The sequence below is a fragment of the Neltuma alba genome, unplaced genomic scaffold (assembly GCF_004799145.2).
Source record: "Neltuma alba isolate B1F8T4 unplaced genomic scaffold, ASM479914v2 tig00011881_pilon, whole genome shotgun sequence".
Taxonomy (NCBI): domain Eukaryota; kingdom Viridiplantae; phylum Streptophyta; class Magnoliopsida; order Fabales; family Fabaceae; genus Neltuma; species Neltuma alba.
The window spans coordinates 418,966-442,156 of record NW_021636483.1 but is presented as its reverse complement, the minus strand read 5'-3'; the positions used below and the strand labels follow the sequence as shown (position 1 = coordinate 442,156).

The 23,191-nt window shown below is 31.6% G+C and overlaps 4 protein-coding genes across 5 annotated transcripts in view; 2 read left to right on the top strand and 2 right to left on the bottom strand.

The window, feature by feature from the left end:
- LOC114718950 (putative disease resistance protein At5g05400) overlaps window positions 1-23,191 on the top strand; it is an 88,409-nt gene that overhangs the window by 7,719 nt on the left and 57,499 nt on the right. The window lies entirely within an intron of this gene.
- On the bottom strand, window positions 4,326-11,615 carry LOC114718946 (probable sugar phosphate/phosphate translocator At1g06470). The gene is made up of 11 exons (XM_028904391.1): window positions 11,174-11,615; window positions 10,909-11,078; window positions 9,840-9,925; window positions 9,613-9,662; window positions 8,519-8,586; window positions 7,608-7,708; window positions 7,441-7,453; window positions 5,475-5,659; window positions 5,270-5,356; window positions 4,679-4,773; window positions 4,326-4,544 (listed from the first exon to the last, which is right to left on the bottom strand). The coding sequence occupies exons 1-11, from the start codon at window positions 11,587-11,589 to the stop codon at window positions 4,424-4,426; spliced, it is 1,392 nt and encodes a 463-aa protein (XP_028760224.1). The 5' UTR covers window positions 11,590-11,615; the 3' UTR covers window positions 4,326-4,423.
- LOC114718951 (uncharacterized) lies at window positions 11,624-12,619 on the bottom strand. Of its 2 annotated transcripts, none has more exons than XR_003737871.1 (2): window positions 12,327-12,619; window positions 11,624-12,012 (listed from the first exon to the last, which is right to left on the bottom strand). XR_003737871.1 is itself a non-coding variant. In XM_028904404.1 (2 exons), the coding sequence occupies exons 1-2, from the start codon at window positions 12,521-12,523 to the stop codon at window positions 11,709-11,711; spliced, it is 312 nt and encodes a 103-aa protein (XP_028760237.1). In that variant the 5' UTR covers window positions 12,524-12,619; the 3' UTR covers window positions 11,624-11,708. The 2 variants fall into 2 exon arrangements, 1 of the variants encoding a protein (XP_028760237.1); XM_028904404.1 differs by having other exon boundaries at window positions 11,624-11,823.
- On the top strand, window positions 15,810-19,836 carry LOC114718949 (protein trichome birefringence-like 43). Its single transcript, XM_028904396.1, has 5 exons — window positions 15,810-16,092; window positions 16,680-16,851; window positions 18,028-18,203; window positions 19,190-19,348; window positions 19,439-19,836. Exons 1-5 carry the CDS (start codon window positions 15,839-15,841, stop codon window positions 19,746-19,748), a joined length of 1,071 nt encoding a protein of 356 aa, XP_028760229.1. The 5' UTR covers window positions 15,810-15,838; the 3' UTR covers window positions 19,749-19,836.

Here is a 23,191-nt window from a genome sequence, read left to right as displayed (position 1 = left end):
TGAATATAATAACAGGAACTAGTTATTTCAATTTTTGGTTAATGTTTTGGCGCCAGCTCATTATTGTGGAAATGGAAAGTAATTATCCAAGACTGTTTCATTTGGAACAAATCAGTGTGGATAATATATGAAGGTCTAAAGTAATAAAACTTATGTTATTACAACATTAAAATTATGTGAAAAATGCGGTTTAATTTGTCATTTTTTCTTGATGAATTTTGGTAAAACGTTAACTTCTTTTCTTTTTTTTTAAAAAAAATTGTGAAATAATTTCTTTAACTTTGCTAAATGCACCACTTTGTCAAACATGCGAAATTGATTGGGTTTATATTGTGAACAGTGTCGTAAAAATTGGCATGTTTGCTTTGTCAAATTTGCCGTTTAGATATTTTAAAGAGATTTTTTTTTCCCTTTTGTTAATTCTCCCTCTTTGTCTTGTTAAAAATTTTAGTTGATTTGAAAAAAATCGTGTTTTTACTATCAAATTTTGGGCAATAATTATTTCAATTTTTGTTTTAATTAATGTTTTCGCTCCAGCTGATTGTTGTGGAAATGGAAAGTAATTATTCAGTACTGTTTTATTTGTAACAAATCAGTGTGGATAATATATGAAGGCCTAAATTAGTAAAATTTATCTTATTGGGATTACGTTATTACAACATTAAAAATATACAGAAAAAGGGGTTCCATTCGTAATGTTACTTTACAGTTTGATTTGATATGGTTCATGTATATTGTCCATCTTTCGGATTGTCATGTAATCATTGGATATAATTACTTTACAGAAAAATGAGAATAAGGGAGCAAGGGCCCTAAATTCAGAGTTGTGTTCTATATCTTTAGAAGATCTGGGAGAGTTGGAATACATTTGGAAGGGTCCCACACAAAGTGTGAGCCTCCATAGACTTGAAAGTGTTGAATTCTTGAGATGCCCAAAGTTGAGGAATATTTTCACTCTTACAATTGTCACAAGCCTTCCAGAATTGGAGATATTAGCAGTAGCTTCTTGTGAGGAATTGGAGGGAATATTTTGTGAAGAATCACTTGAAAATCTTTCTTCTTCTTCTAATGTTTGCTTCCCCAAACTTGAGGAAATTGTGATATTCGGAAGCAATAAAATGAAAAGGGTGTTCTCATATTCTATGGCTTCTCATCATTGTCCTTCACTAAAGCAGCTGGGCATAGGTCATTGCTCTGAACTGGAAAGGGTTGTTGATGAAGAAGCAGCACATGATGGGGATTGGCGGCTACCTCTTCTCAAACTGAAGGAATTAATTCTATGGAAATTGCCGAAATTGAGAGAGATATTTGGAGGTGAATTATTGGAGTGTCCGCAACACGTAAGTATTTTCCGCAAACAATCAAATATTATTTTTAGCTCAACTTGTTGCTTTTCTCATAATAAATAATAAACATGAACGATAAAATGCTACTATTATTTTTAATCTGTATTTTTTATTTTTTATTAATGAATTTTTTCTGATAAAACGTTAACTCCTTTTGTTCTTTTATTTTAAAATTTTTACCAAAATAATTTCTTTCACATTGCCAAATAATTTTTATGTTATTACAACATTAAAATTATGCGAAAAAAGGGATTTAATTCGTAATGTTAATTTATAGTTCTATTTGATGTGGTTCATAGATATTGTCCATCTTTCAAATTGTCATGTAACCATTGAATATAATTAATTTACAGAAAAACGAGAATGAGAGAGCAAGGGTAGTGAATTCAGAATTGTGCTTTACATATTTAATAGATATGGAAGTGTTGGAATATATTTGGAAGGGTCCCACACAAAGTTTGAGCCTCCATAAACTTAAAGATATTATGTTGAAGAATTGCCCAAAGTTGAGAAATATTTTCACTCTTGCTATTGTTACAAGCCTTCCAAAGTTGTGTTCACTTGAAGTTTCTGATTGCGAGGAATGGGAGGGAATATTCTGCAATGAATCACTCAAGCACCTTTCTTCTTCTAATGTTTGCTTCCCTAAACTTGAGAAAATTAAGATAACTGCATGCAACAAAGTGAAATGGGTGTTCTCATCATATTGTCTGGCTTCTCATTGTCCTTCACTAAAGAGAATACGCATAGAGGATTGCTCTGAACTTGAAGGAGTTGTTAAGGGATGTGAAGGTGAAGTTGGTGATCATGAAAACCTGTTCCCCAAATTGAAGAAATTGAGTCTCATTAATTTGCCAAAGTTGAGAGAGATATATGAAGGTTATGAGTTCGACTTCCCATCTGGTACTGTGCATATGCAGCTTTGTCCAAATATAACCCCACGATTCGAATACAATGCCTCATCAGGTACTTCCCTACCTACACTTTTTATTTCCACATGGATACACTCTTCCTTTCAAGCTCTCTCTTTTGATGCTTTTTTTTTTTTTTAATGAATGAAATAGTTTTGTGCACTTACTATTCATATCACCCCGTCCCATACAGCACTTCATTCCCATGTGGTCGTCTTATATATCAAACATATAATTTTGTATGTCATTGATTCTATTTAAAATCACTTGTTTAACCCCTCCCCGGCCCCCAAGAAAAGATTTTTTTTGGGCTACTTTATGAGAAATTTGAATTTGAATCTTTATTCTCCTTAAGATGCTGGTTTCTATATATATGATTGTCATTTTATAAAAATATTGTATTAAATGAATGACATGTTGCAGTAATATTAGAGTTCAATAAGTACGTAAACCAACCTAATCAATGTTCACCATCTCCACATTTTTATCACATTATTAGCATCTTTATAAACATAGATATTTAACGACAAATTTAACAAATGCGTGGGATAAATTAGGCTGTTAGTTTTTATCTTTGTCTGTGTGCCATTTTGATGTAACATTTAAGCTTTTAATTAACTGTTTTCTTTTTCAGAATCGGAGACTGAATCGGAGGCTGAATCAGAGACTGAATCAGAAAATTAAAATGCAATTGTGTTTTACTAAATGCTGTGTGAGAGTGTGTTGAATTTGTGTCAGTGTGTTAAAATTAAACAAATAAGAAATTAGATATATCTTTATTTTGAAATTGTTTGACTTGAGATGTGTTGGAATTATGTAATTATACTGAAGGTTATACACAAAATATAATAATTGCGTGGTTGCGTGGACTTCTTACTTCATCTGTAACATTTGCATTCAATTTCACTTTTTTATGTGCTGCATTAATTAATGATTTCTTCTATTGTCCTTTACTTCATAATCACAATATAATTTATAATTACTATTTACAAAGAAATACTCCTCTGGTCTTATTTCTAAGACACTTCTAACATGTTTCACACAGACCAAGAAAAACCTTAAATTGTATTAACTATTCATTAAAATATAACAAGTTTCCAACTTTACCCCCATTTAATATATACTCTTTTTTAAAAAAAAATAACTACCTACAATATAATAAATGAAGGACAATATGATATCTTCATAGTAAAAATTTAATAAAGTGACTTATAAATAGGACTAAAAAAAACCTTCTCTCTCCACCCTATAAATAGGACCAAAAGAGTACAAAACATATTCACATTCATTAGGAGAACAATTGGAAAAAGAAAAATTTGCTTGAGGAAAAAAAAAACCTCCATTACAGATAATCGTGTATAAATTATATCATTAGAAATGCATCATTTTACGACAATCATCCAAAAGATCGCATCCCTTAATAAAAGTAGTATCAGAAAGAATATATTTACAATAAAAAGAACAATAAACTATTATTTTATATTATAACTAAATTTTCATAGAACTCATAATTAGATCAGACATAATTAAAAAATCGATACCCAATAAGAATCTGTAAGTATTCATCCGGCATTTAAAATAACTTGTGCACAGTCCAACCAAAATTTCAAGATTATAACACAATAGCAAGTTATTGTTCTGTAATACACAACAGCCTCTATGGAATTATCTCAGAGAGAATGTCAAATGAATGAAGCAAAATAAAAGACAAAATATTGTTTATTATATGTGGGAAATTGGTTCTCTCTTCTCTCCACCCAATCAGCTTCAAAATATACACAAAGGACTGCTATAGAAAAAAAGAGTGTTAGTATTAAGCATATTTCAGTACTGAAAGCAACGTTCTTTCATCAGATAACCAAGCTATCATCAGAAAAAAACATTCTTTTATTTGGGATTGGATATTATAATGTGATGGGATGAAGATCAGAGTATATCAAGCAACTCTAAAGCTTCTTTCAAGAGTCAATCCATCTTTTTCTATACGTATCATAATCATGCAAGACACAAGGTTGTCAATTTATAGGGAAAAAAAGCAGAAATTTTTTTGAAGCGTCTGTAATGATTCCAGCCTTGGCCAAAGAAATTAGGATTCCAGTCATCAACATCAATAAATCATGAAGTGACTTACTTTTGAACGATGGTTTTTAACAATGACTTCATAAATCAGGAACTCTCTTCTTGCTCATCCATCTCATCAAGGATAACATACTTTGTAGCCGAATCTGTTTTGAAGGTCCCACCCACATGCTCTTCACCTGCTTCACCCTTCTGAAGCTTCCAATATCTGCCATTCAAAATAAAGAGAGCATGACCATCACCATCCTTGAAGTTCAAAGCTCTAAATTAAATTAAGAGGGAAGAAAAGTATGACCAAATACCAAAATAAATTGCTGAGAAGTGCATTAGCTTATGACTTACTTGTACCAATTGAATAAACTAACACCAACAATGATAGTGAAGAGACCAAGTCCTTTCAACCAAGTAAATTGATCATGAAAGTACAGGACAGCAACCTGCACAAACATGAAAATTAAACATACATGACAAAATTTAACAAATTAAAAAATAAATAAATTTAATTCTGTATATAAAGCACTTGAATGAGTAGAAAAACACAAGCATGAAACATTTGTTTCTCCCATCCTCATCAAATTTACTAATAACTAATTACTAAATACAATTATCAAAATTTTCAATGCAGATCGTGAGGGCGTAGTCTTACAGGAAAACCTGTTAAACTCTACCACACCACCAAATCAGCATATGCAGAAATACCATCAACTCAATATTATAGAAAGCTGAATACAACAGCCTAAAAACTAATCAAATTATAATGCACAATCTGTGTCAAGTAATTTGGAAGCCTTCTTAAGTGAGTCATGAATGACATCAGCACAAAAGTGACAACTTAGCTAGGTTCTTTAGAATATGAGACAGACCACAATAAAGGGTGGTAGCCAGTGGATGTTCACGTCAACAAATTGGCATAGAAAAGATAAAAAATGATACCAATATGGTGACAGCCTCCTTTACAACCCCAGCTATTGTAACTGTGACCGCACTAGTTACTGAGACAAGAACATACTCTGTTAATACCTGCATAAAGGGGATCCACCTTTGAAAACTGATTTGACAGTAGGAAAAAATTGAAAGCAGAAAGTCCAACAAAAAATATTGTAATGTCATGTCCTAAAAAGGGAACATTTACTCTTACCATAAGAAAAGCAAGTGCGCCACCTAAAAGCATCAGTAAACAACTCTGAGTAATATGCCATGGACTATTAAAATAATCATTTTGCCTGAATTCCCCCCATGGATCCAATGCAAGAGAGAGAAGAGCAGTTGCCCCTGCCATTACTGGGGTTACATAGCTCATCAAGGTAAGCGGATTTTTTATCCCTGAAATTATTTGAGAAAAATTATCAGCATTTCATTACAAAGGTACAGACCTTTTAAAGAAATAGTATTCAAAGAAGACGAAAATAGAAAAAAACTAAAACATGGTCATCAAATTTTCGGTCAAGGCCAGAAGCCAGAGATAAGCTCACACATGCCTAAGGTCAGTGCATGGTAAGCCATGTTCTAAAGCATAAAGTATGATGAATGGTTAAACGTTGGTTTAAAAGTAAGAATCTAGCACTCTGCCTGGATCTAGTCCATGAAGAAAGACCTTTAAAGAGAATTTAGTCTCAACAAAACTTCTGGCTAATTCAACAACCTCTCTTGACAGGAATACCATCCATAATATCAAATATTATTTTTTACCCATGTTGTAATTATAGGAATTTGCTCAGTTATTATTTGCATGGGATGACGATCTATATTCAGCAACTGAAGCGTCAATGAATGGGAGCTGTAACTTTAACGGACCAAAGGTAGCAATAACTCTTTGTCAAGTAAGTTCCAACCTACGTGAAATTCGCAACAGTTTGGTCACTGTCTTAAAGGCAGGATACGTAAAACAGACATGGCAATGAAGATGCAAACCAACTGCACCTGAACAAAAAGACCCTATGAAGCTTTACTGTTACCTAGGATTGGCTTTAGGCCTTTCCAGCACAACAGGCAAAAAAGGCCTCCTCTTGAAAAGGCTTAAGCCATCAGTGAGATACTGCTTTAGAAAAGCTAGAACTCTAACCTTGTGCTAAGACCTACGACTTAAAGGGTTGTCTTTAGGTACACGGTTTCTATGGGGCAGTGATCTCTCAAATGGTAATGAAGGCATGCAAAGGTCCCACATCATCTTCTAAGAAAATTAAGAAAATAATAAAATCAGAATGACCATTCTTTCTGCTTACATGGATGGTTTAAGATGTCCAAGATTTGTCAGTGATGCCAATCTTCCAAAACAATATTTCTAATTTAAGAGAAGACTTTCAAGAATAACAATATTTCTAAGAATACCAAAATTTAATTCAATTTAGCAGAGGGAGCATTTAAATAAGGTAATCAAAGAGTAACTAATAAACGGGACCAACATATGGTTCCACAATTTCACAAAGAGATATAACGGTCATTAGTTTTCAAAAATTGTAATCCTAACAAATACTAAGGTATATCTCTGTCAAATTCTGTTTCCTCAATTTTACATCATCATCTAGTTATGGGACAAAAAAATCGTTGTTTCCAAAAACAGCAGACAGGGTCTTCAACAACCCTTGAAAAAATAGTAGCTAGTTTAGAAAGCATTGAACCTATGTGCCCACCTACAATAGTCCAGCAAGGTGCTTTGGGATTGTCGTCATTTTTTTTTTTCGTCCTTTGCATGTGATGTGACTCAGTGGAGCATAGTTGCATAACCTTTTTGAGCCTAAGATTTCTCCCTCACATCCGTTATGGTACAAGAGGGATTTTGCTTCGCCGGTTCCTTGGGGATTTGAAATAAAGGGCATCTACTGGCGCTGCTATGCAAATTACACAAAAGGACAGATTTTCACTCTTGCTATGTACTTCCTATTGTTACGTAATTCCTATCTCTATGAATTAATTTCATAAAAAATGAGAACTTGAACTGGCACATATTCACGTCAAGTCTCTGAAAATACCAAAAATATATCATTGAATGAGTTAAAAATAGTCATGATTAAGTGAGACTACTCGCTTCTCATCAAAATATCACATAAATCTCCAAAACTATTTTCCTTAAAAAAAATTACTGCAGAGCTATTCAGGACACTTACCATAGGCTTCTTTCTTTAGCATTGGTTTGGTGTCAAATTGCATGAAGAGAACAAAGACCAAGTCAGCCCAGCAAAATGGAGTAAGAATAATTGTTAAGGGCAGAAAAAATGAGTGCACAAAACATGAAAATAGATATTAAAAAAGAAATCAGAAACAAAATCTGAACCTGCAGAAGGATCTGAGTCATGCACCAACGGAACCCAGACATAACAGCAGCAAGCATAACAAGTACAAATCCCCAAAATTCAAATTCTGTCTCTTTTGCAACTGCATCTCAAGGGAATTGTATTTCAGATGGACATACAAATTTCTCAGCGTGCAGAAGTTTCTAAGGCTTAAAAAATGTACTTAGCCACTGAAGAAAGGAAAAAGGAAAAAAGAAAAAAACATTGTGCAGATGTATAAAATATCATTGTTGGTCCTTACAGCTTGATCCAATTTTGGTTTTAATTGCTGTAGTTTCAAATCGTTAGTTTTGATCCCTATAGTTTCATAAGGGCTTAATCTAAATTTAAGTATAGGAACCAAAACCAAATCGTGTTAAAAGTAATAAGAACCATTCGTTAAACTCAAACTGAAAAATTATAAAACTATAGGGACCAAAGCCAACAATTTGAAACTATAGGGACCAAAACCAAAATTCAATCAAACTATAAGGACTAACAATGGTATTAACCCTATAAAGTAATAACTTTTATAATGGAATAAAAAAGAAGCATTCCTCATATGAAGGTCAAATAGTTAACTGTCCATACTTGACCACTTGACCAGGTATTCACTGCATAAAACCAACACTTAGAACCAATTTGAGAATGACCAAAAACACTCCGACCGTGGAACGATTTCCTTTGACAAGTTATAAAGAGTTTGGTAAATTAAGTAGGGCAAAACACAGGCAATGTACACCCTTAGCAGTGTTATGGTGTATTTGGTTTGACCAAGATGCACACATTTTCAAGGGTGTTTCATTGTTTGTCCAGTAATGAGAATTACATTGATATTCTGCTTTTTTTGTAACAATCAATGCAAATCAAAATCCAAATTAAAAGGCATGAAAGCTAGAGCTGCCATATATACCTGTTAGTAATATACCAATGGAGATAACTAAGATGATGCCTGACAGTTTAAAGCTTGGAGTCTCCAACCTTCCAATCAAAATTTGCAATTAAATGACAGTAAACAGGTATTAGTGCTGAAAATGCATGTATCTACAAACAGACACGCAAGACAAGTTTTAGAAACTCAACCCAAAAAAATGCTTTTCATGGAAAGCACAATATAATATGAAGTGTTCATTTTCATACATGTAACAAAAGATGAAAGGAGACCAGTCTAATTTCTGTGGTATCAGCATAAACATTGATTTTTCTCCTGAAGTAAAATTGCTTGGACTGGGAGCACTGTGGTAGACAACAGTAGCCACAGGATGTGGCTTGTGAATATTAGGCACTAAACATCTTACATCACCTATCAAAACTCAATCGGTAATCCTAGACAGTTTAAAAAACCTATGCCTCCATTCGACTTTAGATGGATTCACATTAAATGAATTAAACTACAAAGCATCATTCCCATCCACCGTCACATGATTCTAGGATTTTATTTTCTTTCAGATAAACAATTTAGAACTTGAAGCCCTGAATAAAAATCAATTTTTCATAGAACTTCACAACTGGGAACCATATGGGCATACAAAAATGGATCAACTAATTGACAGTGACACTGAAAAATGTTTAAATTCACAGTTGGAAACCATATGGGCATACATAAATAGATCAACTAATTGACAGTAACACTGAAAAATGTTTAAATTTACTTTAGAACTAAGAACTTGGCGAAAGTTTTGGATAATCACAGCATGACAAGAAAGTGCTATTCCTCAAAGCTAAAGGTTTCTACAATTTGAAGTCTTCTGGGGCCACTAAAAGTTCTGTCACACAACATAAGTCTACCTTTCGTATAGAATCAGTAACCATTTAGGTACTACATAATTGATAGTTTGCAGACAATGTTGTATTTTAGGAATGGTCAGAATTCATAATATAGAATTTAATTGCCTCAATGTATCTTAGAGATGTAATTCCTCATAACTGACTGTTCAATTTTGATCCCCAGCATTCAGAGGTCACAAAAACAGAAAGAACAATTACAAAGATCAAAAGACTATTCACCTGAAAGCAAAAGCAAATAGAAGGAGAAAAATTGGAGCAGCAGATTTACACTGCAAGAAAGAAAATAAAATAGAGGTAAATGTAGAGAATAAGGATAGTTACTTCCTCAGGGCAAGAAAAACAGAAAGAAAGAGAGAAAATGCAGTCTTCAGTAACAATACAAAATAAAATAGATATTATTTGACGTTTTCCTCACGATGAACAACAAGAAGAGAAACGTCACTAACCATTGTAGCAAAAGTGACAGAGATGAAAACAAGAGAAGCATTGCTCAAGTTAATATCAAATGCTGTCCCTAGAGCAGTTGGTACAACTGTGAAAGGCAAATTCCATCTGTGGCATTAGTTGATAGAAAAGTCAATAAAGTAAGTGGTTATAAATTTACAATAAAAGCACTGACACGTGGAGAAGGGGAAATTTTTTTATTAAAAAAAAAAAAGTTATACAATTTTCCATAACAAATATTCTTCGACCATTTCATGTCAAAAGCATATGTGTGCATTCCATGAAGAGGATGATAATCTGAAAGATAAAACAATTACAAGAATCCATTCATGTGTGTGTGCGCGTGCATGTAACACACAGTCACACACACACACACCCACGCACGCACACGCGTGCACAAAGCAATAAATTAGGATGTGATGTAAATTATGGGGATATGAGAAAAGATGAGCAAAAAGAGATATTGTTGTAGAAAATACTTGTCAGTATTTTTAAAAAAAGAAAAGAAACTTCACCAAAATTCTGTTTAAAATAGGACACTCCCAATAGAATAAGATTAAACACAATGGCATAGAATGGCTGAAAAAGCTCTTGTAGGGCTGTAATAATGACATCATTGGATTGTAATTCATAATAATTCAATTTTTTCAATAAAAATACAATAACTTTAGGAGAGCCAAAAAAGCTTTGAAAGTACAAAGACATGGAGATCAACAATCAACCATAGTTCCGGAAGTAGATAGAAGATAATTGAGGATTAATGTGCCAATTTCAGTTAATTCTTTGGTAGTGATCAAACAAGATATTGGGGATGAACACAGCATCTTTCTCTTCTCTGTCAAAGACCCAGTCAATGCCCAATACAAAGTTATTCGGCTAGAGTTTATTAACTCTATTCTGGTGGAAATATTACCGTCCACTCAAAATCTACAAGTTATCGATTCCAATTACTGTGCTCGTCATCATTTTAAGACAATATTATTCCAAGGTTTTGATAACATATATTTATACTTGAAGAAAGAAGGCAAAAAAATAAAAATAAAATAAAATATACCCAAATTACATATTTACCTTGCCATAAGTAATCCCTCCAAGACATAGAAACACTAGTTTGGAATCTATGAGACCAAAACCAAGTGATAAAGTTTGAAAACACAGCTTGCATTGCAAAGTGGATAGTATTCATCAGGAAAGGAGCTGGAAACTTTCCCATAGTGTCACCTAACAGACTTTTATTGTACCTGTTTACAAGTCCAGCATAAGAAAACTACAGGAAAGGGAAAATAAAAAATAAAAAGATGAATTTATACATCGTTTGCTTGCAGAAGGAACTTACAGGGTCAAAAAGAGGCTGAAAGTGTACCATAAAAGTATGAAAAACAATGTCTTTAGAATATCTGCAGCAGAAACAAGATTTGCTGAGCTTCCTCTCAATGATCCATGCCTAGCTAGAGAAACGGTAGAGTCACCAACTTTTTGCCTTGCAGCCCCATTTTCAATGTCTAAAGGAACATACTTCTCAGATCCATTACCATTCAGATAAACAGTATCATCACCCATGGTGCCAACACCATTCATATGCATACCCTTATGCTGATACCTTATTTGCAGCTGATCTGTGTCAATAAAAGGCAATTCAAAATCAGAATCTCTGGCTTCCTCTCGGCTAGCATCTGCATTACTTAATTGTTGATCCAAATGGACCCTTGAATCTTCATCACACCAACGAGAAAATGAAAGCTCTCTACTCATACAAAAGCCCAGGATTTTATTGTCGATGTTGAGTATCCCTCAGGTCAAACTTTTTTGAATCCAAGCTCCCTTGCACCATTTCGATCTGTATAGTGAGCCATTTATGTGCTCTAGACGAATCAAGCCAACTGATGACCAATTGATTCACCACTTGGTACCAGATTAAACAATACAAGTTCACTTAGGTGCATAAAACAGCTAGCACCTGAACCACAGTTCAGGCAGGGGACCTTTCTTCATAATCAAAGTTGTCCAATCACAACAGAATAAACAAACAATTAGTAGATATAGTCGTCTTCACGCTCACACAAGACAGGCAGATATGTACTGGTTTCCTAAACCAACAGAAGCAGCTTCTCCTAAGCTTCTAGATAGTCAATCTGCTATAGTAGCTCAGATCAAAACTAGAAACGCCAACTTTACCTATACAAAAGAAAAATTCATACAGGGATGGCTAAATCAGCTTCATTCATGTTCAAGCATAGATATAGACAAGAATATTTAGCTGAGAAACCAGAGGATTAGTGTATCTTTATATCCAAATCATAATCTGAAAACCCACACCATAGAATTCGAAACTTAAGATCAAAAGCAATTTTTTTTCAAATAAACCCCAATCCAAAGCAAATGCAAATGACCCAGCATGAACCAACCATGTTTCCAATGAACAATCAACAACACATTAAGGTAGTCAGAGCATGAACCACACCAAAAAGTCAAAGCACAGGGCAACTCACCTGAGAACGGTTGACAAACAGAGAGTGTGAAGGAAGCAAAGGAGAATAAAATGTGAAGTAGGGGGCGAGAGATCTGAAGGGAGTGTCTTTGGATCGAAGTTTAGGTGAGAAAGCGTACAGTCAGAAGCGGTGTAGGTTTGGACGCAATCGTCTGATATTGGTGATGCCGCTCCTGTTGTACCTTCCTCAATCGACATCAGTGTTTCTTCGGTGTTAAAGAGAAAGGAACATCATTGTTCCTTCGATTTTAAGCGAGTAATTTCGCTTTGCCTTGTGATTTTTCAACGCTTCAAATTTTGGCACAGCCCTGAGGAAGGGCAAAAACCTTCAAATTTTGGTCAATTCCTCTCGTGAGGCGGCAAGGTTAGGGAGAATTACAACTCAATGCCCAAAATTCCCCAACAATTAAAAATGTTAATTATTAATCTAACTATTTTAACTACTAATGTAAAGGGTAAAATTGTTGTGATTCTAAAAATTTACACCGAAAATTTTTTGAATACTAAGAATCTTGAGTGAAAACTTTTAATACAAATTTGCACTTTAACTTTACAAATAATATCATAACTTAGAAAATTTACTATTAAATTCACTTGAAATTACAATTTTTTAACAAGGAAGCCTTAGATAAACAGAGAGCAATAAAAGCTTAATGAAGGGTATATTAATAATAGAATATGAATTGGAGAAGTGAATGAAAAGATGAAATAAGAATTTATCCTAACTCAATCCAATATATGCATATTATATTCAGTCCTCAAGATCATACATGAAATTTTGTACTAACTCTCATAGGCTAATCTCCAAGACTTAAATCTCTAGGCCTTGTAACTTTACAATTCCAGCTAGCAAAACCTTGCAATCTCTTATAAGGTCAAACACCTTGGGATCAAATTTTGAGTGGTTAGGTTTACTACTTTATAAAATAATTTTTTATTTTTTCTTAATTTTAATTTTTGACTATATTTATTTATCCTTTGTATTTTTCATATTTTAATAACAGTTTTTGTGGAATGCTAAATCCTAGCCACTTAATATTTAATCCAATAATTGGGTGGAAGATAGAGGGAAAGTTGAAGGGGAAAAGGAAAGAAGAGAAGGCAAGTTGCCAAAGTAACACATCTGAAATCCGAACAATTTAATGTAAAAAAAACCGCTATGTCTGCAAGAGAAAAAAAAAATACTAGCTTTAATGTTTAATATAAGACCTTATTTAATTTTTATTTTGATTCTAAATATAACACTTCAATCCACTTTGTCTCTTATATTTATCCTCTTTTTTTTCAAGATAATCCTTCTAATAATGGTAGTTTTAGCCAATAAACTTGATTAACAAGGATATTTTAGGAAAAGCAACACCTGTTTATTACAAATAACTAACTTAACAACTTATTTTCTTAATTTATTCAAATTAATCAACTAGTTCTTATACTACCTCCGGTTCTTAATATAAGACCTTGTTTGACTTTTATTTTAATCCTAAATATAAAACCTCAATCTACTTTGTCTCTCATATTTATCTTTTGTTTTTAAAGATAGTCCTTCTAATAATGATAGTTCTAGTTAATAAACTTGATTAGCAAGGATATTTTAGGAAAGACAACACCTGTTTATTACAAATAACTAACTTAACTTAGTTGTTTAATCTATTTAAATTAGTCAACTAGCTCTTACATTTAAAATCGAAAGTAGTATTTAGGACCCGAGGTAGTATTTGCTTGTTTTTATATTATAAAAGGGTTTTTAATCATCTTCCGGTGTTCTCCAAATGTTATATACAACAGTGTTGGTAGAGCCATGAAGCTCACTCTTCGTATCCTCCGAGGAGCCAAAGTTTGCGCATAGACAGCCCAAAGGTTCATAACGCATGATCGAAAATTCTATCATTACCAGCAAGATATTGTTAAAAACTCACTCCATCTTAGACATTAGCTGTGAGTACCTCTTTCAATAGAAATTAAAATCTCGGTTTGTCACGTGGTTATTAAATTTTATAATCATCTGTAAGTTGTGAAGTTTCATTGGGCATATTGTGTCGGCCCATGAGGAGGGATATGGCCAAATGGGCTTTTATGGGCTTAAACAGCAGAAACATTGTGACACCCAAAAACCATAATGGGTTGTAATTTAAAAGTGAGTAAGCTCCCCAACCCACCCCCAAAAAAACAAAAGACTCAGAGAATGTCTCAGCGTGTGTCTGCGTGTGTGGAAGTTTAGCCCAGTGTTGTGCAGGGGGCAAAAAAAAAAAAAAGAAAGAAAGAAAGTTTAGCCAAATGTTATAACTGAATATCCTTCTTTTTTTCTTAATAAGAATAATTGAATATCCTTCTCAGTTCTCACCAACAGTTGAACGACATGTCACCTGAAATGATAAAAATAGATTCGGATTTTTTATAAGCAATTTATAGATGGTCGTGTCAAGAAAACGAGCTCCAAAAATGTAAGAGTAGGATTGATCCAGTAATTAAACTATAAGAAAATTTGAAAAAGATTGAGTAAAAGATTGGCAATATAAGTGCTCCTTCCGGTCCTTTATGTAAATTCTTTTATAATTTATGAAAACTAGCTAAAATTAGTTAAATATTAAATATTTTTACAAGTTTCCAAAATTACTACTCCCTCTAGTCCTAAATGTAGGAGATAATTTTGTTTTAATTCTAAATATAATATCTCAATTCACTTTGTTTATATAAAATATTATAAAATTTATAATTTTTTCAAATTATTATTATTGATTGTACATATTAAAAAAAAGTTTTTATATGAAACATGTTTGATTGCAAATGATTAATGGGAGTATCGTAAGAAAATCAATATATATCTTTTACAAATAAAGTAATTCAATTAATTCCTTTAATCTCCACGAATAAGTATTTTTTTATGTTTCATGAAACAAAATTCTTCTAACCTATTTATCTTATATCGTGTAAAATTACTTTTTCAGTGGTAATTCAAACCGTCTATCAGTAAGCCGAAGACGGGTAAAATGAAAAATCCAATATTTAAATTAAACCAAGCGGGGAAAACAAAAAGGAGATGACAATTTTTTTAAGCAATTCATACTATTTCTTATCATTACTTTTTTCTTAATATCAAAATTGGTAATAAAAAAACAGGAAAAGGAAAAGACATAATGGAGGGTGAGACTGCTATATATTGACGCATGAGTCTCACCCGTTTGAATTTCATTCCCTATTTCCAAAGAGTTTCAGTTTCTCAACCTCCTTTTCTGTGTCTCTCAATCTCATTCCTCATTTTCTCTATTCTCTCTCATAATTTGACTTCTCAACATTATTTATTCCTATTCACTCATTTATAGCATTAAACTCTCTTTCTCTCTCCCTCTAGATCTCTCTCATTCATAATATATATATATATATATATATATATATATATATATATATAGTGAGCTTCACTAGCCTTGTTCAACAACCCACTATTTATCATCAGAATCCATATTCGCCAGTACATACATAGTAGTGTGTTGTTTTGTTTCGGTTCAGAATTATGTGATGGCGGAATTCGCCATATCCGTGGTATTTGCTTCTCTGCTATTTTCTCTCTCTTCTCTAACAATAGAATCTGAAGGGAACATTAATAACTGTGATTTGTTTGATGGGATTTGGGTGTACGATGAATCGTATCCTCTGTATGAATCATCGGACTGTGATTTCATAGAGAAACAGTTTGATTGTTCTAATAATGGTCGTCTTGATAACTTCTATCCTAAGTATAGTTGGCAACCTTCGGCCTGCAAATTACCAAGGTAAGTACATACATGCTGAATAATTTAGTTTTGTTGGTTAAAAGTTTTAAATATGTTATACTCTTCCTGAACTCAACGTACAATTTAATTAGAGAGTTAATTTTGGTTATACATGTAATACTTATTTCACATATTCATCAATTTTTTCAAATTAATTTTATTAATATTTTCTCAATAATAACCAAGTAGGAGAGGGAAGAGGAAGATTAAGAAAGATACTTAAGGTGTTTAAAAAATATATATTAGCTAATTTTACTAACATTCTTAATCTATTCAAATTAGTTAATTACATCTTACATTAAAAACTGGAAGTACTCTTCTCCATTCTCATTTTTAGAATTTAATGCAACACATAAACCAACGAATTAACGATGGAATTTGCAAAGTCCGTCAAAAAAGACTATCATTAATTAATTAGCAATGAAATTTTGTCATTAAACTGAATTGATTATTCATGATGAAAATTCTATTTGCTGTATTTTCGTAGTATTTTGTAATGTAATTTTTTCTAGTTAAAGGACTTGTTTAATTGGTTAGTAAATAAGTAAGCTTTGGATTTTTTTTTTTTTGGGTGGGTGTTTGAGCAGGTTCCATGGTGAAGATTTCTTGGAGAGAATGAGAGGGAAAAGTATAATGTTTGTGGGAGATTCTCTGAGTTTGAACCAATGGCAGTCACTCACCTGTATGCTTCATAAATCTGTTCCTCAATCTCAGTACACCAATGATAGGATCGGACTTCTCTCCACCTTCACTTTCCCGGTTAGATCTTTTTCTCTTTTCATACCTCAAATTCAATTACTATATTCTATCATAAACGTAAAAACTAGTTATTTTGATTATAAATGTAAGACATTAATTTACGTTAATTTATGATTTTTTTTCTAAACTACCCCATTGTTGCATATATTAATTAAAGGGAAATTGTATCAATAAAGTAATTCTCAATATAAATAATTAAAATGGTAATCTAAAAAATCAGCACACAACATTTATTTTTACAAATAATTAACTTAACTAATTTTATTGATCTCTTAACTCTTATATTTATGATTATAAGAAGTATTTCAGATGTAACCACTAAGTGATAGGTAACACAAAAGATAGAATCTCGTGCTTTAAGTTGAAGTGTCTGTATATGATTCCTCGGTTTTAACTAATATTACTTCCTAACTACTTGTCTCTTTGTTATATTGATTAATCATGTATAGGAAGAAAATTAAGGATCTAAATCACCTGACGAAAATAAAAAAACATGATAAATAATTAACCAAGAAATATTATGCTAATTTTATACTATCTCTGGTCCTTAATATAGTACTCTATTTTACTTTTATTTTTGTCCTAAATATAAAATCCCAGTCCACTTTATCTCTCATATTTATATATATTTTTTTAAAGGTAATCCTTTTAATTATAGTAGTTCTAGTTAATACACTTGATTAGTAAGGATATTTTAGGAAAGACAACGCATATTTATTACAAATAACTAACTTAACTTATTTTTTTAATCTATTCAAATTAGTTAATTAACTTTTATATTGAAGACTGAAAATAATATCAAAACATTATGGTTATATAATAGTCATTAATGCATCAACCGCATTTGCAGAGGATCAATCACGCAACCTCAGGGCTCAGTGTCAATTGAGTGCAAACAGCTTTTAATTATCAGAATAAGCTACATGCATGAATTACTTTAATCAATTTTAACTTTATTTAACTCAATAAAAATTATACCGACTTCCTCCATAATCTTGGCATTTTCTATAGGGTTAATTTATCAGCATATATATATATATATGTATATATAAATACTAATCATTTTCAAATTAGAGAGCTTGCACTGTGTCAATTCTTATGATTTATTCTCTGGTCAAATATTTTTTAATTTTGGTTTAAAATAACTCCAGCATAATATATATGAATAAATTGCAGGAGTATGATGTGAAGGTGGTGATGAGTCGAAATGTGTTTCTGGTGGATGTGGTTGATGAAAATGGTGGTCGAGTACTGAAACTGGATTCCATAGAAGCAGGCCAATTCTGGAAACAGTTCGATGTATTGATCTTCGATTCTTGGCATTGGTGGCTTCACGCTGGCAGAAGGCAACCGTACGTATATCTATCTATTTTATCTACTCCTTCATTTCGATTTCTTTTATATGAGGCTTTTTGGTTTTTTAGATTTTTTAAAAATATATTTTGCTTCCACATATAGCAAACTAAATAACATTTTAACCAATTAAACAATTAAATCTAATTAATGAATTATTTTAACCAATTAAACAATTAAATCTAATTAATGAATTTTATTGGGAGAGATTTTAAAATTTCAAAAATATTAACTAATTTTAACTCAATTTCTTAATTTATGCAGAATTGTTCATAAGTGATATTATTTATACACAAAACCAAAAGTAATTTGTTAGGCCTGGTTGTTATATTTGCGTGGTACTATCTTTAGTCCTAATTATAAGATCTTGTTTATAGTCTACAAACGAAGTCCTAAAAGACCGGAGGCAATACTACTAGTACTCTTCCGGTCCTTAATATAAGACCCATTTAACTAGTTTGATTAGATTAAGGAAGTTAGGTAAATTAGTTAATTATAAGAAAAGTGACACATTTTTCCTAAAACACCATAATCATCCTTCTTAATACCCTCTCCCTCTTCTACTTGATTATGGTTGAGGGAGTATCCATAGGGGTAATTTTGAGAAAATTAATAAATATGAGAAATGAGTCTTATATTTAGGACCAAATCACCTCAAAAATTAGGTCCTATATTAAGGACCGGAGGAGTATATAATAGTAGGTTCTTAAATGAAGAGTTAATATTTGATTAAAAATATGTTTTCAAAAAGATTTAAGGATAGATTTATTACACCCTATATATAGTCGTGAAAATGTATTTTTATAGATGCCGAATATATTATTTTGTATTAGTGAATGGATAAAATTAAGGATAGAGAATGCAATCAATTCTTCTTTTATTAAGTCTATTATGAAGACAAAATTATGTTGTAAATACGGTCTTTGTATTATGTATTTGCAAAAACAATTAAGTTTTAATTTTAATGTGAATTGTGTTTTTGTAGATGGGATTACATTCAAGAGGGAAATCAAACAGTGAAAGACATGGATCGTTTAGTAGCGTATGAGAAAGCATTGAAGACATGGGCCAACTGGGTTGACACCAACGTTGATTCTTCCCAAACTAAGGTTTTCTTTCAAGGTGTTTCTCCAGATCATATGAAGTAAGTGTAATCATATATATAATTCTATCTCACAAATTATTAACCAAAATTATTATTTTCTGATAATTAAAAATTATTATATAATTTCAGCGGAAAGGATTGGGGAGCAGAAGGATCAAATACATGTGTGGGAGAAGAGAAGCCAGTGAAAGGAGACACATATGGAGGGGGATCACACCCAGCAGAGTTGGTTGTAGAAAAGGTTCTTGGAGAAATGTCAAACCCTAATTTAGTTTATCTCCTCAAAATCACCACTCTCTCTCAGCTCCGGAAGGACAGCCACCCATCGATCTACGGCTATGGTGGCCGCCGGGGAATCGACTGTACCCACTGGTGCCTCCCCGGGGTTCCTGACACTTGGAACCAACTCCTATATGCTACTCTCATCAACCAAGATTAATCATCAAAAACATAAATAAATTCAAGCATATGAATTCATTAAATGTTAATTGATTTGTGTTATGACAGAGTTTCCAATTCCAAACAAGGCGGATCTTATCCTACATGCTGTTGTTTTTTTATTTTAAGATTAATATTATTTGACATTTCGTTTCATTTAAGACAAAAAAAAATAAGATGTGATTTAAATTAATAAGATCTAGAAGGCAAAAAAATTAATAAGATCTAAATTATTTTAGTTAATTTGGATACTGTGTGATAGATATCGTAGCTAGAGATACATGCACTAGATTTTTTATGGTTTGTGCTCCAATATTTTAGATCAAATTCATGTTCCGCCACTAATATGTTAATTAACGATTTAATATGAAAGCTGAAGTGTCTCAAATTATTTTTGAAAGCATTTTAATTTGCGCTCAATTTAATTTTTATAGACACGTAAAAAGGTTTTTTTATTGAGTTATTGGAATTTTTCTTCCCGATTAATTAAATGACGCATAATTGTAGAAGAGAACTACAAATGCTTTAGAATGATAATTTTATTTGGCGAAAAATTGATTACGAGACTATTGAGAGATTTGTTTTATTTTCTATATCTCATTTTAATTTCCTGCAAGGCACAAACTTTCTAAATTAAAGTGGTTCTCTTAGTTTTGAGCAAAAATTAGTGTCACAACTACTTGTTCTACAAAACACAATCTCTCATCTTAATCAGTCATTAGATAAAGCAATTGGAGACTATTATCAATTATCTCACTTGAAAGCTACGCAACAATACGAATATGTGTGTAAGAGAAAATTGGAAATAACATAAAGATGTAGGTTTTAATTATTTTTTTAGGACCCATATTGTCAGAAATTATACTCACTTTTCTCTTTTTATTTTTCTTTGCATTTTACTTGAAATGTACAGTAAGAGATTCAAATCCCTTCAATAGCTTTGGCCCAAGAACATGTCTTCGCCAAATTCAATAACTATTAAAAAAACAAGTAAAAGAGAGAGGGTAAAGATATTATATGAATAAGGCTGAAAATTAACTTAGTACAAAAAAAAAGGCAACTAGATTTAAACAATATTTTTATTTTTTCCCTCTCATTTTATTTATATGAAAGAAGAATTTCTTTTTGATTGAATATTTAACTCCTAAATTCTCCTAATGTCTCATTATTCCTTTCTTATCATTTAAACCAGCCTGAGTGACTATCAAACCTATCTTAATGTGTCACTTTCATACGTGGAAACTCCCCTTATTCTATTATTATATGGGAAAGAAAAACAATTGCGGATCTCGTCACAATATTAAAAGATTGATTTCCTTATAGGTCCTTAATTTTCATTCTCCCTTTTATGTATAGTACTGGGAAAACAGGCCTGTCACGGGCTCGGGCCTGCCCGTTTAAGCTTGAATCCAAAAATGAACCATTTTTCTAAGTCCGGCCCATGAGATGACAAACTCAGACCAGTCTGTGGGCTTTTGGCTTATTTAACTAAAATGTAATTTTTTATATATTTTATCAAAATAATAAAATGAAACAATAAAATTACTAATAAAAGTATAAATATAAATAAAAATAAGTCACAAACATAAACATCATCATGTTTGAACATCTATCATAGTGTAATAAAGTCTATTAAATAAACAAACTAAATAGAGGACAGACATAAACAACTAAATAGTAAGCACTAAGTTTAGTAAATAATTACAATACAGATGATCTAATTTAATTATAAACAATTAACAAAAAAAAGTTTAACTAACAAACATAGTATACATAAAGAATAATTATTTGTTCTACCAACAAAAAAGAAAAGAGTCCATTATCCCCAGTTCTAAATTTGTTTCTAACTATAAAAATGATATAGATCTTTATTTTAATTCAAGAGATTCTTTAACCAATTCTATTTCAAGTATAAAAAATATGGGAGAATGACAAATAAAGACCGTAAAATTACACATACAGTATTTTAACAAGTTTTGACAACTTATAAATAACAATACATTTTTGTGAATATACCTAGTTTTAAATTTTGCAATTTTCATTTTTTTTGGGTTATTTTTCCAACAACTATGGTGATTTTTTTCTTTTGTTAATGCTATTTGTATGAGCGACTGGGGTAAGTGAAACTAAGAATATGCTATGTGTAAAATGTTAGGGTTTTCCTTTTTAAGTTAAGAAAAAAATATAGAAATTAAAAAAAATATTGGCGGGCTTAAACGAGCCAGTCCGCCGCCCTACAAAGCCGGCCCGTTTATTTTTCGGCCTTACAAAGCTGGCCCTTTTAAGTCTGATTTTTTTTTCAATACTCCAAAATATATGCTTGACCCTCAACTTAAACTAGTTTAAACGGGCCAGCCCGACTGGCTCAGGCCATTTTCCCCACTCTATTTATGTATGGGATACTACACACACTACTCCTTCTATTATATATAAATATAGGACCCTTTCCCACGTTTTCTTTTTGATCCTGAACATAAAATGTTTTCCATAATATGATAAAATATTTATTAGTCATCGTTAAATATACCCCTATTCGATTGATGTAAAAGGTGAGAAAATAAAGTCTGCACGTTATTCTACTACTTTTTTAATAAAATTAAATAAATGTATATTTGGGAAAAGAGTATGATTTTTCAAGATAGTACACATTTAGTTCTTTAATCTCACACAAAATTTCAGTTTAGTTTCTTAATTTTATAAAGTACATTTTTAATCCTCTAACTCTAACACTATTATCGATATTTTTAATGCTACTAATTGTTATTTTAAAAAAATTAAAACTAATATATCAATATTTGAGAATTGCTTCTGATTAAAACTTAAAATTTGTTTTTCCATCCATTTTTTATTAATGAAACTAATGGTATTAAGGTTAAAAGATCGAAAATGTACTTTATAAAAATTATGTGGGATCAAATTAAAATTTTATTTAAAGTTAAAAGATCAAATGCAGTTTTAATTTTTGAATAAAAATCAAATTTAAAAGCTGTTAATTACTTTGAATTAATTTCCTTAATAACCATTCAACTGAAAGGTTCTATATATATATATATAAGTATATATATTTAAGACGAGAGGACATATTCACTCATTTATAGCATTAAATTCACCAGTAGCATTCAATACACACAAAAATAAAAAATATTAACACCAATTGGTGCTCTTAACTTTCACTCACAAAATTGTATCTCTTGTGGCTTCTCATAAGTGAAAAAAAGAGATAGAAGTAAGAATACACAGATCCACTTGTCAGTATGATTCTCATTTTTATCTCACTCTATGTCTGTCTTTATCCAAATTCATTAATAATAACAGCAACATCTAAACGCAAAAGAAAATTATTACTCTCTCCCTTCTCTCTCTCTCTCTCTCTATATGTATTGCGAGCTTCACTAGTTTTATACATCCAACGACCCATTACTATATATCATCAGTTACCAACTT